Here is a 17,138-nt window from a genome sequence, read left to right as displayed (position 1 = left end):
CAAAAGAAAAATGTTAAAATTATCGCTACACTCGGCAATTTGTTTTTAAGACACAGTAAGCTTGTATTCTTAGTCGAAATATGCAAATTTGAATTAGTTGTTAAATTCTGGTTGTGGTGGAGGAGGAAGGGAGAGAAAAAATGTCATGATGGCCGCCGCTTTTCAAACCCTTCCTCCTCGTTTCTTTGTTACAAAGGGGGCGTTACCCACTTTCGTCAGTTGGTCACCGAGCCTCAGTTCGAGCGCATCGTTTTATTGTCGTCTCTTAGAAATGTTTGAAGTTCTTGATTTTATTTATATTATCTGTTTCTTAGTAGTCTGTGACGTGTGACATGGGCAAAAATGAAAATTAATTTTGAAGGAGCATCCAGGTGTATATTTTGCTTCTCCTGATTTGTTGCTTGTAACGTCAATTATTTTTGTTATTCAACTGGTAAGTCACTCAACAGTCAAAAATTCTCACCGGCAATAATTTGGTTGGTTTTGTTTTACAGTTGTTTCTGCTTTTGCTTTTGGCGTTCCTAAAGAAGTGGCAGCCGGTATCACGTTACGCCATGTTTGATTGGCTCACGGACAAGGTGCTGGACATTCAAGCACCACACTTTTAGAATAAACCTCAAGAGGCTAAATCGTCGTCCAAGGTAATATGTCAGTCATTAAAATTTTGATGTCATTGGTGTGATGCAGTTATATTCTTCCAGGGCGGCCAACAACATTTGGAGAGCGAGTTGATAGTTAAGTGGTAGTGTTAAGAGAAGAATGGCCACTTTGTGGCTGCCATTCGAGTTGTCTCCTGTCTTTCTCGACTCCACAACATGGCCATCAGTTGGAGGATCCAGGGCCACTTCCTCGATGAGAGTTGGAGAAAATGGACTTTGCTGAAGTTTAGTCCCAAGTCTGGAGGCCGTTTCCAGAGTGCTTGGTGTGGATGTAATGAGCAAGTTGCATTTCAGCTTGCAGGACTGACTCAACTCTATGAGCAAATCTCTTCTCGTTTGGGTTTGTGCAAGTGCAAGCTGGCTCGCTTTACACTACTCCAATTACTACCGACTGTCAACATTTGGCAGAACACAGCAGCAGCAGCAGTTCACACCTAGACCTCTAGTCAGTAATTTTCTTTTAATTTCATGTCAATTTATAACAGCGTTATTAGTGAAGCCCATGGTCGTGCACATTATGTTGACGGCTGGATTGTCTGTCCAGCGCCTGTTTGTTACCGTTTTATGTCCACTTGCTATTCGAATGGTCGTTGGAAGCCATGTTCCACTAAGTGTTTTAGTCTTCTTTTTTTAATAGGTTTACTGCTTCATTAGCTTGGGGAACATTATGCCTATGGACGTGGCTTCTTTCGTTCCCTCTGATTGGAGCCGCCAATCTCGACTCATCCGCCAGGATCCAACAAGCCCTCGACGAATTCCCAAGGGTTTCACTTTTTAAGACCACGGTGCCCTTTAATCGGTGATAATTTGCTTACACAATTGCTAGTTTTGAAATTCACTTATCCCTTTATTATTTTAGGATAGAGACTAAAGCTTTTTACGAGGCTAAATCAAATTTAATGGGTCTCCTCCAAAGCTCCTTATCCATTCTCCTTACGCCATTCTGGAATACTACCGACACCGATTGGATTTAATCAGCAACACGTGCCTGGATCGCCAATATCTGGTGAATTGGTCATGGATCAACCCTCGGAGAACCTCGGCATAATTCTCAAGTATACTGCGGCCACTCTTTTTGGCCCTTTCTTTTTGAACGAATAATTGATGGAGCGACTTGTTTTATATCTCTTTGCATAGATTCGGGAGGGGTGCCCATACTCCGTCAACTAAAACAATCACCGTTCGTCCATGGATTGTACCATCAACTTGTTCCAGTTCCTCCAGTTATACTCGACGTCCTGCGACTAGCTTCAAGCCAAGGCCCACCATAGGCCTCCATCCACCAGGCCTCGATCTCCTGGCTCATATTGGAATCTCCCAATTGTACCCAGCACTACTCATCGGGAATATACTACACTTCCGACATCCGCCTCCTGTCGACTACCACCCGGCCGAGTAGCATTCGTCCAACTCCAAAAATTTCATCCACAGCGGCCCGCCAATTTACTAAACGCCCTTCTCTTTCGAGCCAGACCAGCTACACACGTAATTTCTGAAGGTTAGGACAATTATTGGGGTTGAATTATGACATTAACTTGTAGTAGAGCTAATCTATAGGGTTTACTGGCTACTTTTGTTGTTGAATTCTCTCCAGTTTAAGTCAAAGATTAAACTTAATTACACACGAATGCTGTTTATTCTGGATGGGATATTGCGTTTAATGCAGTCCGACACCATAGTAATTCACTAATCACTTCAATTCATTCCAGGAAATATTTCCTTCCGGCGTCCCGACTTCAACTCCGGATTCCGCCCTGTGTATTTTCTCAACCGTTTTTGAAGACCACGAAATCTGCGATTGATCTCCATACACACCGCCGCTGCCTTTGTTCAGGTAAAAAAAAAGTTTCTTTACTTCTAGAGTGCATACTATTTCTATTAGTTCAATGACAATTTTGTTTTTCTATGAATTCATAGACATTTTTGTTTATTTGTTAATAGCACTAAGAAAATACGAACATTGGTACAGAGAGAAGCCAAACTTCCGCTAAGATATCCAAGCCCCAATGGGTTACCGTAGGTGAAAATGCTTTATTAGCCTATTTTATCCTAATCTCTTGTTAGGATATAATACTGGAAAGAAAATGGGTAGACAGCAGTTCGTGATTCTTCCTCTGTCCCGTATTTTCTCAGACGGGCCTCATTCGTTTTTCTTATTGGGTAGAGACGGATGAAGAAGAACTGAATAGGAGTTAATAGGCCACACATTTGTTGGATAGGAAAAACGTTCTCGGATGTCGCAATAACCAACGCCCGCCGTTTCACTGTTCAAGAGTAGCTCAAAGACGTCCGTTGATTCTGCCAATTGTATTTGATGGGGAACGTTTATCGTATGATTGACTCCCATTATTACCTTCGCATCCGGTTGATTTTCTCTTTCCACGACGCTTTTCTTTTTCAACAAATTGGCAATAAGTTAAACGAAGTTGTCGAGTTGTTGCGTAGTTTGTTCGTTGAGTGAAAACCAGAATAGTGTAGGTTCCGATATTTCGTGCTTATCTTCGGGATTTGTAGCAGCATCAGGCACAAAGCTTAAATTTTGCTCGCATTTGCGACCTAACAAACAACTTCCACTACTGTACCAACATTAATAGCAAACCACCACACGAAATAATGAACTTTAGAGTTCTTCATGACGTTATTTCACGGTAACAATTAACCTTCCTTGTTCGTTTGACTTTGCTTACACACTGCTGTAGGTTGGAGTTGGTTTCAGCACTTTGACTGAGTGGATGCTAATAGATTTTCTCAGTTTTATTGTGGAGAAATGATAAGAAATGTCCTCACTTATTGAACCACCTAAGGTCTCATTTTTCATATTGTGCCCGTCAGCAACTGTTGGACTTGGGATTACGAGTGTGTGCTGATATCATGGGATTGGTCGACTAAATTAGTTTGTTTTTTATGTGAACAATCAAGTCCTTATCCCACCATTGCATTGTTTAACCTGATTATTTGCCTTTAATGTTTTAGTCGGGCGTGTGACCTTTGGACTTGAAGAAAACAGAAGCAGGCGGCCTGGCAGGTAACAGTAATCGGTCGGCTTGATGGGCGAAACACTTTCGAGGGACTCAGCCATCGTCTGGGATTTGTCGCGTTTGACTTTCATCCGTCAGTTGACGGGGCACAACGGGCGACATCGCTACCTGCTCCTGCACTTGGCTCACCAAATGCGACCAGGAGGCCAGCGTCTGGCCAGCGTCAACTCCTCAACACCCTGGGCCAGATCGGCCGCTCGCAGCACGCAGTTGAACGAGTGGGAACCTCGACTACGTCCAGGTATGAAATTTTAGTCACTTTTCCTGAAATTTCTCTTTTAATTGTTTGAAATTTTTTCCCAGGTTACCAACGAGGAAGCATCGGCTCAAGTGAGGACGGAAGAAAACGGCCGAGAAACCGGAAGAAGATTCTCCCGACGATGGCGAGTTGTCTGACACCAAAGTATATCAATAATAATAACAACTTCAATTTATTCCAGGAAATATTCTTCCGGCGTCCCTACCTCAATTCCGGATTCCGCCCTTTGTATTTTCTCAACCGTTTTGAAGACAACGAGATCTGTGATTGATCTCCATACACAGCGCCCCTGCCTTTGTTCAGGTAAAGAAAAAGTTTTTTTTTTTACTTCTAGTGCATCCTAGTAGTTCAATGACACTTATGTTTTTCGATGAATTCATAGACATTTTTGTTTATTGGTTGACAGCACTAAAAGAATTGATACAGAGAGAGAAGTAAAACTATACAATAATAGTTCTAACGTATAACTCAGTCGGTTTGCCTATGAACTTCCCCTAAGATACCCAAGCCCTAATGGTAATCGTAGATTAAAATGATTTATTAGCCTGTTAGGACATCTGCCCCGTATTTTCTCAGACGGGCGATCACCTCAGTCATTTTTCTTGTTGTATACAGGCGGATTGAGAAACAAATTTAATTTAAGACCACACACATTTGTTGGATAGAAATAATATTCGTGCTTGTCGCAAGTACCAACGTTCATTGCTTCACTGTCCAAGAGTAGTTGGACCAGCAAGTACTTGGAGTCTTCATTTATCGTTTCACTGTCAAAAAAGGTGATTACTCCTTTCTTCTCAGTAATTCCGGGGTCGGCTCCCAGTTGAATGAGATGAGGAACGTTTATCATAGGATTGTTTCCCATTAGTGCGTGGTGAATCTGAGGTGTCAATCCATCGTCGTCAACTCCGTTGATGTCGAATTCTCCCATTTGCAGAACGACGTCGATGACATCGGTCGTCTTTGCCAAAAACGATGCCACGTGAAGGGCGTTCATGTTTTTCTTGTTCCATGTCACGGTTGTAATATTTAATCCATTTTCGACTAGCGTGTAAATCATTTCTACGTCAGAATCTCTTATGGCGCGATCTAGAGCATGTACCTTCGCATCCAGTTGATTTTCACTTTCCACGGCGCCTTTCTCTTTCAACAAATTGGCAATTCTTTCGCCTTGCCCTTTCTTGTTGTTCATTGCGTAATCCAGCGCATTTCGCCCGGCATTGTCCAAGCGGTTGACATCCACGTCTGGATGATTGAGGAGTAGCTCGACGATTCGCACGTCTTCTGTTAAACCAGTCGCCGCTTGAAGTGGAGTGATTCCATTTTTACCGGCACCGTTGGGATTGGCTCCCTTTTGAAGGAGATGAGCAGTGTTGATCATAGGATAGTATCCCATTATTGCGTAATGAAGAGGTGTGTTTGCCTCGTTGTCACCTCCGTTGATGTCGAATTTGCCCGTTTCCAGAACGACGTCGATGACGTCCGTCGTCCTTGCGTGCAATGCTACGTAATGAAGTGCATTTATTCCGTTTTTCCCATATGTTTTAGTACTTCTATTCTCTTTCAGCGTCATACGGAAAATTTCCACGTCAATTTCGGTACTTTCGGATTCTTCAATGGTGGCAATGCCTTTTGCCACCAGCCGAGCCACAATCTCATCATGTAGTTCGTGATCGTTAATGTTGGCGCAAGCGAGAAGTATTATGGCGTCCTTTCTGTCGATGGCCTCGTTTTTAATATTCTCTAATAATACATCAATGATTGGCATGTCCGTTGCGTGCATTGCAGCCACGTGAAGTGGAGTGTAGCCTTGATTGTTTCTACGATTGGCATCAGCGCCCTTTCTGATTAAATGCTCGGCCGTGATTTCATTGGATGCGGAGGCGGCGTAATGGAGTGCAGTCTGACCACTTCTAGTGCGTCCCTCCCGTATGCGTCGCGTGTTGTGGGATCGGCACTCAATGGAGGTCGTAGTAGAAGTTGCATCATTTTCGTTTTCGAAAAGACAATCGCAAATTGGAGCGCATAAGTAGTTTGCTCACGAAGGACGATGTCATCCGTCGAATTCTCGATGACTTTATCAATAAGATTGGGACTTTCTAAATAAATGCTTGTTAAAAGAGGCCCCCACTTAGTCACGCCTGATAGAATGTTTATGAAATCTAATACTTTGGTTTTTCGGTTATATTCAGAAGATGGGGAGCACTCGAAATCATCGTCGTATTCGTATCCAGTTATTCGTTGGCTGACCAAAGTGACAAAGGCCTGGCAGAGGGAGTCGTCGACATCGTAGTTTTCCTCAATGATTTGATGGGCCCAAAGTAATACGAACAAATCTTGAATAGTACCTTTTCCTTTTAATCTTTCTTTAATAGGCTCGACTTTGATTCGCTCGGTGCCATCCAAATTGTTCTTGACGTCGTCCTTGTTGCTGGATCGTTGCAAGACAAAACATTCCCGGTTCTTTTCCAATGACCACCAAGCCTCTCCCTCTATTTCACTGGTCGTTTTGAAGACGATAAAAGTATTAAATTCTCTTTTCAAGTTTGTTTTTCCCAGGCCCGTGTTGCTGCTTTGGTGGATTTCGAATTCAGTTATTTCCGACTGTTTGTCGAGGTTTTTTAATACCTCCAGCATTTCAGGTGTTTCAGCTCCAGCTTCATCGAGTTGTTGCGTAGTTTCTTCGTTGAGTGAAAACCAGAATAGCGCAGGTTCCGATATTTCGTACTTATCTTCGGGATTTGTCCTAGCATCAGGCACAAAGCTTAAATTTCGCTCGCACTTGCGACCTAACAAACCGCTACCACTACCAACAATAACAAACCACCAAACGAAATAATGAATTTTAGAGTTCTTCATGGCGTTATTTCACGGTAACAATTAACCTTCTTTTTTCGTTTTTTGACTTTTCTTACACTGTGCAATAGATTTGTTATTGGTTTCAGCACTAGTGCGATGTAACCGTTGGTGTTGGATCAACCAATTCGACTGATTAGACGCAAGTAGACTTTCTCACTTTGTTGTGGGAGAAATGGTAATGATAAGAAATGATCCTGTACTTTATTGCACCGCCTAAGATCTCATTTTTCATATTGCGCCCTTCGGTTGATTCCATGATCCTCACCGTCAGCGAACTGTTGGACTTGGCATGTGATTACGAGTGTGTGGTAATATTATGGGATTAGTCGACTAAATTACTTTTTTGTTGTGTGTAGTGAACATTTAAGTCCTTATCACCTTTGCATTGCTCAACTTGATATATTATTTGCCTCTTATGTTTTAGGTGTACGTCATTAGTTGACGTAAAAATATTGTGTTGAAGTGGGCAGATGATTGTGCCCACATATTTACTCAATCCAACTTTTTGGTTTAAATTTTACTGAGCTTGGCATTTCTTCAAATGTCAAATTCAAATGCAAAAAAATCAACAATTATTATTAAATTGTGTCACTCAATTCATTCATTTTCCCGAATTTTCCTTTTCTTTTCAGTTGTTGCCGGTTTGTGATTTCATCCACCGACTATTTGGTTTTGTTGTTCGTCACCACCAGCCAGCTGTCCCTGTTTCAACAATGAGAAATCGTCAGATGGAGCGTGAAAAACCTTTTGAATGAAACTCCCAGCATCACCGCCCATCACTTTGGCTGTAGCCAGACTTGCCAATTATGGACGAATAGACGGACACGGAGTAAAACGAGTGAGTGTCAATCAATGGATAACGACGTCCAGTATAACGCAGTCGGGATATTTTACGACCAATGTTGGAAGAACTATTTCATGTGATTGGTTATTATTGTGCAGGCCGTTGGAGGTCGCAATATCTTGATTGGCTTTGCTTATTAGATATCCAACTTCTCTGTAGGTGATGCCATGGATAGAGCCCATCAATTTCTACATGTCGTGAACGCGACTTCCTTATCCGCCGCATGTCAAGGTAAGAGACCATATCCATCTCTTCGCTTTATTGTCGTTCTTCCTTAGCTTTTCCATTGCGCCTGTTTGATGATGAAAAAGTAGGCTATTGCGTACATGTAGGTAGGCCTACTAGGAAGCGAACTAACAGACTAAGTCATCACTCAACATTTTAATGTTCAGTACAGACGCACGGTAGAGGACTTTGTTTATTTAAACTGTGCTTTGAGTTTAAAGACCACACTTGTATTTATAGCCTCTTGGTGTCGTTGATCAATTGTTGGGTGTTCAATAATCATTTTATCGCCATTCACATTATTCCGTGGTACTTTGCTTCGTGTTCCGTCGGAATTAATTATGAAACTCTTTTCCCCTAATTCCGCTTCAATAATTTCTCTCGAGTCCCTGCCGAAATGTTTGCGAATTTTTTTTTCCTCAGGGGAATGTTTCAAATCGAAAAAAAGTCTCGTCCCATTTGATGTTTGTTTGTGAACGTGTTTTGATTCGATTGCGCTCGAGCGGTTTGTACTGTTTCAGACACATTTCAATGATCAGCCCCGTGTCGGCTTTGGTTATTTGGTCCGTTGCCAGAAATAGTATCATGTTTATACTCTTCGTAGCGATTACAGTTGAATGTGGCCGTCTTCGCCGGTCCCAGTCACTCACCACTTGACTTGGCCGCCCTTTTCGATAATTCCCAACCTGCAGACGTGAATGCCTGCGGATAGTTTCTGAGACTCCCTTGATGATTTTTGTTTGACGAAACTTTTTTCTCAAGATCTTTCACAAGTTGATAAAGGACGCAATAGGTGGCACAGTATTTCAAGCGATGCTGCAGTCGCGCCAAATTTAATTCGACTATACTTTTTATTTAGAGCGACACAGTTGGGGAAGTGGTGGCCATGCCATACCGTAGTGGAACGTCTTGGCTGCAGTCACTTTAAAGTTGCGTCGGCTGCTGTGAATGAAACTTGATCGGCGATGACGAGACTGGTGAATGTTTTCGTGCCATTTTCTTGCGGATTGCAATCAGATATGAAAACTCTTCGCTATTTCTCCTGAGACCAGAAAAGGCGCGAGAAGGTTAGAGCTGTTTGTTTGTATTCCTATGCAACTAGACGATTCCGAGTCTCCTTTTTAGACGAAGAAAAGTTGTCACTGTCGTGTTATGGACAGTGGGTCGTTTCATTTGGTCGTCGTGCCAGTTGCGTTGGCCACAGTCTTTTTCCGATAAGGTCATCTGCTCTTTTTTTTTTTATCCAACGCCCAGAGGCGAAATACGCAACGTTCAAGGCATCGGATTCGGAGGTATCCGCTTTACAGCTGCTTTCTTTTCGTTCGTTTTTCTTTGTCACTCTGAAAAAGTCATTTCATTTCATACAGTGAAAATGACGTTTCTCCTTGATTTCTCTTGAACGCTTCTTTTTTACATTGTGAATTTTACATTGTGAAACACAATGATGAGCTCTTGATTCTCCCCCTTTATTGTGTGTGGTGGCCGCCTCGTTCGGAAATGGGGAAACCAGTAAGAAGAATCCGCAAAAAGCTATAATGATCCCGAGCGCTTATTATGCAAAAAAAGCTTTTTTTTTTCCCTTGGCTATTTCGTGTTGCTGGCACGCACTCAGACTCAGACATGGAGAAATTTTCGGCTGCTGACGTGATATGCGACCTCTGATTTGTTGTTGTTAAATTCTGATCCGTTCACTGCCCAATCGACCAGACAGTCGGACACGAGACAGCGCCCGGGGGGGAAAGTTGGGGCCTTGACTGCGTGTGAGACGTGCAATCGCCGTTTTTTATTTTAACTGCAAGGCTACGACGAGTAAGAAGAAACGTAGAAAGAGAAAATAAAAAGACCAAAAAACAGCATCGTCTGACAGCCGGTCGTGACGCTAGGCGAAATTGGGTTCCCCTTCTTGCAGTCCAGCTGTCCAGCACACGGACCACTACGAAACACGACAACAACAAATTATAAAAATTAAATCTCGCCAGAAAATCTTAGTGTGAACGTCCCGTCAGCCATTAGACTCTCAGGGATGGAGGCGTTAATGATTGTACCGTTGGCGATTAAATTTTTGTTTAGCCGCAGCATCCGTCGCGTCCCCAAAAAGTGGAATGAGAAAATCCACAAATGTAATCTCAACCGACCCACAAAAAAAAGAACTAAAATACAAGTGACACCTCTTTCGTCATCGTGCACAATCCGTAGGGGAAAGAAAGGAAATATGCTGGTAAAAGATCACTTTTAGTTGTCGATTGTTTCTGCTTTTAAATGTTGGCGATTCTTTTTACGACGTCGGCTGATGAAATCCTCTCGTTGGGATTGTTCTTCAACATGTCCGTAATGATGGCCCACATGGGATGTTGTTGCTCTTCTATGGCTGCAATGATATGTTGTGGTTATTGCTAATTATTGAAACCTATTAGATTAAGAAATGGAATATGTATTGGCCTACCTGTCAGATTGACTGGCGTATTATTGATAATGTTGGATGGGGTATTGAATTGTGAGCCGTACGGGTGACGCCCTTTCAAAAGATAATAGCCGAAAATTAGACCTGTGGAGAAGATGTCGCTCATGACGGTTCCTTCTTGACGGAGTGGCGTCGTCCGATCCAAATTTTCTTTTATTATCAATATTTCAGGGGCAAACCAATCATCTGGCCGTTTGTTGTGCTCTGTCGTCGAGTAACTTCCTCTCTCGTTGCGTGGTTTACTGAGTCCGAAATCGGCCCATTTCATCGACACTTTTCCATCATGAACTGAAATTAAAACATTTTGAGGTTTGAAATCCCAGTAAATGAATCCCTTTTCGTGAATGTGCGCCAATCCCATGGCCAACTGGAGGCAAACTTCTTTTTCTGGCGGCATTTTCTCTCGGTAGTTTTTCTGGGCCTCGCCGTCGTGGAATAGTTGACTCAGTGATAATTGGCACAATTCAAGCGCATAAATTCTGATTGGGTAAAACCAAATTATTTTAAGTTATTTATTGAGCCATCACCTGCATCAATATTCACCTGAAATCACTGTCGCTTTCAACGTGATAAAGTTTGACGACATTTGGATGATTAAGATTTTGCATAGCCTCTTCTCCTTGGTTGTTTTCAACGTTTTCGATTTGAATTCGCTTGACGGCCACTTTTTTGTCCTTCCACGTGCCCTTCCACGTCCCTTCGTAAACGGTTCCGTAAATCCCCTTTCCTATCAACTTGCATCTGTCTATAATTATACTATTCACCATCTTCTCGACTGTCGCTCACGGCTGTCGAGACTCGACTGCTTGACTCGCCAACTGATGGCGATCGAGCATTTCCTTTCCATCGCAATCCGGTCACGCCCCTCTCCAAAAAACCGCGGGTTAGGCCGAATCTCCGTGTAAATCATCAGCTCATCTGCTGATAGCTTCTTTTTTTTGGTGTTGTATAGGTTGAATGGATTGACGCACAACATATTATATATAGAATTATAGATCAGGGTTTGCTCGTTGGGTTGTCTGAGTGTTTATTAACTTATCTATTAGCTCCCTGTCCCGATTTCATTTCCTCTTTGACCTTTTTCACGCGCGTGTTTTCGTGTTCATTTTTTGGAACCCAAAGAAAAAATTGGAGACACTTTCTTTGCTGCTTGGCTTTTTCGCCATTTTGTGAGCAGTTCCATCCCTATTCCCTATGTAGTTGGATCGTTCGTGAAAGGACGTAGCTTTACTTGCGTTCTGGTTGTCTTTCGTTCTTGGAAAAGGTTTGGCGCTGCTGCCCGCTGCTGCTGCCAGGGGGAAACTCTCTTTCATTCTCTTTTCCTCATTGTGTCATTTGATGGCACGTACAAGTCTTGCCCTTGGTCTTGCCTATATTTTCAAAAGAGCAATAATCGTAAATTAATTTAGTTCCTGGAATTTTGACGTTGCTCCCCAAGGTTTTCTGTTGTTGATGGCGTTCCATCACAAGTTGTAAATTGTCGACAGCTCAATATCGCCATTCTCAATAGAGTTTTATTGCCAATATTGCCCTAAATTAGCCTTCCACATTGTCGTGTAATAGCCGAACACTAGACCAAGACCTTTTTTGGGTCATGGTTATTAATCAAAAGTCAATCGTCTATCTTTTCGTCAAGGTCTTGTGGTCTTCTTTCTGTGGCTTAATTTCGATCGAAAACTTCTTTCAAGTCTCGCGCAGCATATTTGTTTTTCTTTCTGATTGACGTCTAATGCCCTGCTGATGCAGCAGCATTGGTATACACTTATAATATTAGCCCTGGCGGAACTTGTTTTTCTTTTATTGGTCTCAAGTTTTCGTCAAGCGGCAAAGTTATTACGTCCGTTACGTCTTTCTCTCAGGTTTACGATAGTCACTATGTGGTTAGAATTATCAGATTTTAGTTGGCATTTAATTATCAGTTGATCTCAAACGGTATACACTTCTATGGCGATTGAAATGGCTCGGCAGAAATACTTGCGCGGTTTTTGAGAGGCAGACTAGCTTTTTAGATTTAGAGATTTATAGTTGCTTCTTGACATCTATTTTCTCCTCAATATTGGCCTTAATGGCAAAAGGTCTAGGACATTGCGAATACGGCAACCTCTTGTTGACGAACTTCTCCAAATTTACCATTTTCGTTAAATATTCTACAAAACATTAGGCCAAGAATATTTTGTCGATTTTTTCTTACGCTTGGCAGAGCAAAATGAATAACAAAACGAAAGTAAAAGATTTGAAATTTAAAATGAAATTTTATTTGAGTCGTAAAGAGAGAAAAACAAAATCAAAGGGTAAACCAAAGAAGACGGACTCGTTTTAGAGGGCAATGAAATCCCCCGTCAAGGAATTGGTCAACTCTACACCGGCATGCGAGTGAAGACGATCTAATTCCTTTGACCGTGTATATTTTTTTTTGATTTCTTTGACAGTGCCAACCAATGTTGTCGTAAACGGCGCGCCATAATACCTTACACCACCACCACCACCAAAATTCCAAAAGTAAGAAAATGGGAGTTTGACTACAGAGAAAGTTCTTCCTGTAGCAACCAACCAGAAAAGTGGGTAAATTGACCATCAGTGCCTCTGTCTGTCAGAATGTTTGTTGGAGATTCCTGGCCTACGATCTGCAACCAAACTGAATCTCCCGCTTTGAGTTGGATCGTCGACTGGAACGAAAGAGTTTCCCATTCTTGGCCTGTATTGGAATCACAGTTGGCTCTCCCGAAGTGAACGCCATTCACCATCAACCCCACGTCGAGAAAACCACGTCCAGGAGCTATTACGCCAACTCCGCTGAAAGCAAAGAAATAGACTCCTTTGCGTGGGGCTTTGAATTTGCCTGTGTTTGTATCCATGGCTCCGCCGACGTTGAGTGTCTCGAGTTCGAATGGAATTGGAACTCCCAAGGTCGAGAAATCACTTCTTTTCTGAGCGTAGAAATAGGTGGGGAGGGATTTCACGTCCGTATATCCGATCCATTTTTGCAAAGCTACTTTGTTGCGTGAAAAAAATTTCATTTAGACGAAATTGTTGATTATTCTAATAATTTTTAATTTTTTTTTTTAGATAAAATGAACCTGGATCGTTTGATGGTTTAGTAAAATCGCAATAGACGTTTACGATTTTGTTGCTTTCCATGATGGAAAACAATCCGCTTTTCTTGTGGCCAATTTGCTGGAGGTCGCCGCATGAGCCGGGCATTCTGCCGATGGATGAGGCGGCCGTACTCACTGCCAAATATTTTTATGGTTAGTTGAAGGTAAAAAAAAAAAAAATCTTTTTTAAATGGGATAGGCCTACTTGTCAATTCTTCGATCTTGGACTTTGAACTTTGTGCATCTTGTTTAACGACTGTAAACAAATGGTTAATTTTTTTTAAATGGCGATTCAAACTATGTGACGTCATTCGCTATTTTACCGTTCAGTTCATTTTTTAAAGTTTCAATCCCGGCCAGGGCTTCGTTCAATTGGCGTTGTGTATCTGCAAAATGACTCATTGCAGTATTAATTAAGTTGACGTATTTTTGCTATAACGTAGGCTATTGATTAAACATATTTTTTAAAATCTAAATTTTCCTCTCCAATCCCTCAGGCTTATTGTTAGGATTACAATGTGTCGCCCCAAGAGCGTTGATGTAGGGTAATCGTGATAGGCCATGTCGTGTTCAGAGGTTGGGGAGTTTAGGGTCGGGGGCGTTGCATGATAGTAAAAATTGAAGGGAGAGGATTGGAAGCCATTGGTGCTGGACGGCAGCTGGACGGAGGCAAAAGAGGTCATCAAACCAGACAGGGCCAAAATACACTATAGAATCCGTACACAGAATTTATCAAAGGTTATAGTTATTATATAGACAATTAATGTTTATACATTGCTATTCAAGTAGGTTGTACAATCAATTCCGAATCAATTTCAAGAATTCTTTACCTTTATTAAGTTGGTCATAGTTGCGATCGAGATTGATTTAGATTATCGAACTACTTGCTTACTGAACCGTCGTCGAGCGTGTGAAATTCAGGAGTCTGTCCCGTCTTTTATAGGTCCGACTCTTCTTTGACTTGTTTGGAAGATCTTGCAAATGTGTCGTCTTTTTTTAGATATTCCCTTGTTTCCTTTAGGGACATCAGAGTACAAATAAGGTGTCAGAAGCTTATAACAGGTTGTGTCAAATACTGAAACAAAGCGGGAGTAGTCGTGAGTTCATTGACCACCACCCCCCCCCCTTTTTTTCGTACGTGTTCGAGACATGCAAATGAAAAGAATCAAGGACGAAATGTCTCACAAAGTCTTCGTCTTCGATCTATTCCATTAGAATAGATAATGATATTAGAACCAGTTAAATAAATTTATGGATCCAAAATCTGACCAAAAGAGAATCTTGATTGGCCGCCAAATTTTTTGTAAATTATAATTTATTTTTAACATTTTCCAATCAGCGAAAAAGGATATTCTGTTACAAACTCAATACCCAATCCGACATTCTTTCAGTCACTAGTGGCTTTTTATTTAGACAATTTTTATTTTCAGGCAATTCTATTCTAGACTGCAAAATATCTATAACGCATAAAAACAAATTAATTTCGATTCTTTAGTTAACTTGATGATTCGTGCATTCTCCATTTGAGTCTTATTCCCTTTACGTTTCCATTTGCTTTAGACCTGTTAATCAACTCATTTTAGTTGAGTTGACATTTGGACAACTTCTTTCACTTTCGACCTGCTCAGAACTTTGTCTTTTATCCATGGAAGGAGATGATCTATGTAAGGTAAATAAAGCCTTCTATTCTTTGGTACAAAGCTGATCAGTTTCTAACAGACCCGTGTCAAGGTGACTGTGAAAAATGAACTGATTACAAATTCAAATCTCGTGTAAAGTCACCAAGTCTCTATATAGAAAGAAAACCGAAGGCGGCGATTCTCCAAGTATGGACTTGAGTGAACCAGTTCAGTTCATCCGAGTTCATCTGGTACGAAGCTGATGCTATCAACGTTGGTATGTTTTTCTGTAATCCACTGCTGGTTGTAATATTTGCCAGTTTCCAGTAATTGTTTCAGTGATTTTCAATTCCAAGTTGAAGACGACAAGAAGTTGGTCGATGGCTTCCTCACAGCACATGTGAGGCCCAGTGGTTGGCCGTCGTTATTGAGGTTCGTTTTTTGTTTTAATTGTTCTTTAATGAAATTTGATTTGTCTCAAGAGCAGGTTGAGAAAGGTCCAGCATTTGGTTTGCGTCGAGGAGAAATTATACGTCAGGATGAACTTTTCTAATAAATTGACGCTGACAATTCCGAGCTGCCCGGCGCCATTCTGCAGAGACAGACGTCATCCGCCAGCAGTTTGCCTATCAACTGCGGCGCCAGCAGCGAACACGAATGGCCCGACAGCATTAAACAATTCCAGTTTCCTTTTATTAATTATACTTTCGTTTTAATTGTCGACTCTGTTTCTATTTTTCAGCTTCGTCGCCCGTCCCGACCCAACCGATGGAAGGGGAGAATCCATCGCTGGAACAACCAGACCAGCAACAAACAACGGAGCTGTTGCAGACGAGCCGGAGCTATTCGAGTATGAACGAAATCGTTATGAAATGATCAACGTCGAAAGTGAGGAAGAGCGCCATCCAGCAGCAGACGCAAACGCTCAAGGCTAGCGAGGTGATCCCCAGCCAATAGCCGGGCAAGAAATCTCGCCACGTCCTGAAAGAAGGGTTGGATTATTTAAATCTCAAACTGGACGGATTTGATTTGCGCGAGGGTCCCGCCGCCAGGGTCGGGGCAATTTAAATCACAGGCTGAAGTCAGCTGTGTGGATGATTTCCAAATTAGGTTTTAAACGACAGTCATATTTTTTCAGATGATGCTAGTGTAATCGACATTCCAATCGGCCCCTCCTTCTTATACCCTCCTGTTTACACATAATCAAATGCATTTTTCTTTTTTTTTTAAATCTGATTATTATATTTTAGAGAGAATTTGACTTGGGGCAGAGTTGACTGTATACTTGTGCAGCCTTCCCCCCATGACCCGTCAGACGACAAGAAATGAAAACAAGAAATTCTATTGATGATTCCATTATTTCTGTACACACATTTGACTCCTCCCACTATTTGCTTTTGCAACCCCATTCAACGACGATAAGAACCGCGCCGTTGCTTTTTTTCTTTTCCGTGTTCATTCTGTTTAATTTCGTGTTTCCTTATTTCCCGTCATCAACGAAAAACCATCTCCAGCCTTTTTGCGACGCCCCACAGTCCATCACACACACACAAGAAATGAAAAGTTACAAATATATATTTGACCGTGTGCGCGTAGTGAGTATTTGTGTGCATCATGTAGACCCGCCCCCAGCCCAGCAGAAAAAAAGGAAACAAAAAGTGGTTGGCATTTTATGGTGTTTATATGATAATATTGTCGTCACCTCGTCAGTGTCAAATTGAAAAATTGTTTGATCGGGAAATATCAATCTCCTTGTGGGCGAACAAATAAACAAAATATTCAAAAAAATATGAACAGTGCTTACTTATGTCAAGCTGCACAAGATCAAGATGTATAACACGACTTGTTTTCACGTACTCTTTTTTATTGCTAGAAACAAGAAGTATGGGCTTGAGCGCATTTATTGAAATCATTTAGTACAGAGATGTTTTCAATTGATTTTGGAAACCAACGAGACGAATCTAGTTTGAATTAGGGCATTCCCCCGCTCAAAAGAGTTTCACATTTTTACCGGTAGGTGACGACTGCTGCTGTCCGGCCTGTCCTTGTCTTCGATCAAAACATCGTCTGCTACTCTTCCTT

The 17,138-nt window shown here is 41.7% G+C and overlaps 3 protein-coding genes and 2 long non-coding RNA genes across 5 annotated transcripts; 2 read left to right on the top strand and 3 right to left on the bottom strand.

Moving 5' to 3' along the window:
- The first annotated feature begins 116 nt into the window (after nucleotides 1-116).
- Nucleotides 117-4,084, top strand: LOC124316116. The gene is made up of 8 exons (XR_006911816.1): nucleotides 117-371; nucleotides 495-641; nucleotides 702-1,458; nucleotides 1,519-1,714; nucleotides 1,797-2,157; nucleotides 2,369-2,493; nucleotides 3,633-3,938; nucleotides 4,001-4,084. It is a non-coding gene; the product is annotated as an uncharacterized LOC124316116 (long non-coding RNA).
- Nucleotides 4,085-4,545: 461 nt separating this feature from the next.
- Nucleotides 4,546-5,721, bottom strand: LOC124316707 (ankyrin-3-like). The gene has a single exon (XM_046782653.1). The coding sequence runs from the start codon at nucleotides 5,719-5,721 to the stop codon at nucleotides 4,546-4,548; it is 1,176 nt and encodes a 391-aa protein (XP_046638609.1).
- A 2,704-nt stretch (nucleotides 5,722-8,425) lies between these two features.
- On the top strand, nucleotides 8,426-16,538 carry LOC124316115. Its single transcript, XR_006911815.1, has 6 exons — nucleotides 8,426-8,436; nucleotides 8,782-8,948; nucleotides 13,409-13,601; nucleotides 14,998-15,101; nucleotides 15,157-15,333; nucleotides 15,413-16,538. It is a non-coding gene; the product is annotated as an uncharacterized LOC124316115 (long non-coding RNA).
- LOC124316110 (serine/threonine-protein kinase/endoribonuclease ire-1-like) lies at nucleotides 9,969-11,179 on the bottom strand. The gene is made up of 3 exons (XM_046781841.1): nucleotides 10,886-11,179; nucleotides 10,325-10,821; nucleotides 9,969-10,249 (listed from the first exon to the last, which is right to left on the bottom strand). Exons 1-3 carry the CDS (start codon nucleotides 11,107-11,109, stop codon nucleotides 10,137-10,139), a joined length of 834 nt encoding a protein of 277 aa, XP_046637797.1. The 5' UTR covers nucleotides 11,110-11,179; the 3' UTR covers nucleotides 9,969-10,136.
- Nucleotides 12,575-14,378, bottom strand: LOC124316109. The gene is made up of 6 exons (XM_046781840.1): nucleotides 14,268-14,378; nucleotides 13,919-14,144; nucleotides 13,761-13,823; nucleotides 13,643-13,693; nucleotides 13,420-13,572; nucleotides 12,575-13,331 (listed from the first exon to the last, which is right to left on the bottom strand). The coding sequence occupies exons 1-6, from the start codon at nucleotides 14,283-14,285 to the stop codon at nucleotides 12,862-12,864; spliced, it is 981 nt and encodes a 326-aa protein (XP_046637796.1). The 5' UTR covers nucleotides 14,286-14,378; the 3' UTR covers nucleotides 12,575-12,861.
- Nucleotides 16,539-17,138: the final 600 nt, after the last annotated feature.

The sequence above is a fragment of the Daphnia pulicaria genome, chromosome 12, assembly GCF_021234035.1.
Source record: "Daphnia pulicaria isolate SC F1-1A chromosome 12, SC_F0-13Bv2, whole genome shotgun sequence".
In the NCBI taxonomy this organism is placed as follows: Eukaryota; Metazoa; Arthropoda; class Branchiopoda; order Diplostraca; family Daphniidae; genus Daphnia; species Daphnia pulicaria.
Note: the sequence above shows the minus strand (reverse complement) of the source record. Positions and strands in the feature narration are given on the sequence as shown.

What these genes read in the sequence shown, in the direction of transcription:
- LOC124316109 (XM_046781840.1), bottom strand. An exon ending in AAGCCTGAGGGATTGGAGAG is followed by an intron (nt 13,824 to 13,918) that starts GAAAATTTAGAT and finishes GTCATTTTGCAG; the next exon opens with ATACACAACGCCAATTGAAC. An exon ending in TAAACCATCAAACGATCCAG is followed by an intron (nt 13,332 to 13,419) that starts GTTCATTTTATC and finishes GCAACAAAGTAG; the next exon opens with CTTTGCAAAAATGGATCGGA.
- LOC124316110 (XM_046781841.1), bottom strand. Translation starts at nt 11,109, where the DNA reads ATGGTGAATAGTATAATTATAGACAGATGCAAGTTGATAGGAAAGGGG. An exon ending in GAAAGCGACAGTGATTTCAG is followed by an intron (nt 10,822 to 10,885) that starts GTGAATATTGAT and finishes TTACCCAATCAG; the next exon opens with AATTTATGCGCTTGAATTGT. An exon ending in TACGCCAGTCAATCTGACAG is followed by an intron (nt 10,250 to 10,324) that starts GTAGGCCAATAC and finishes ATATCATTGCAG; the next exon opens with CCATAGAAGAGCAACAACAT.
- LOC124316707 (XM_046782653.1), bottom strand. Translation starts at nt 5,721, where the DNA reads ATGCCAATCATTGATGTATTATTAGAGAATATTAAAAACGAGGCCATC.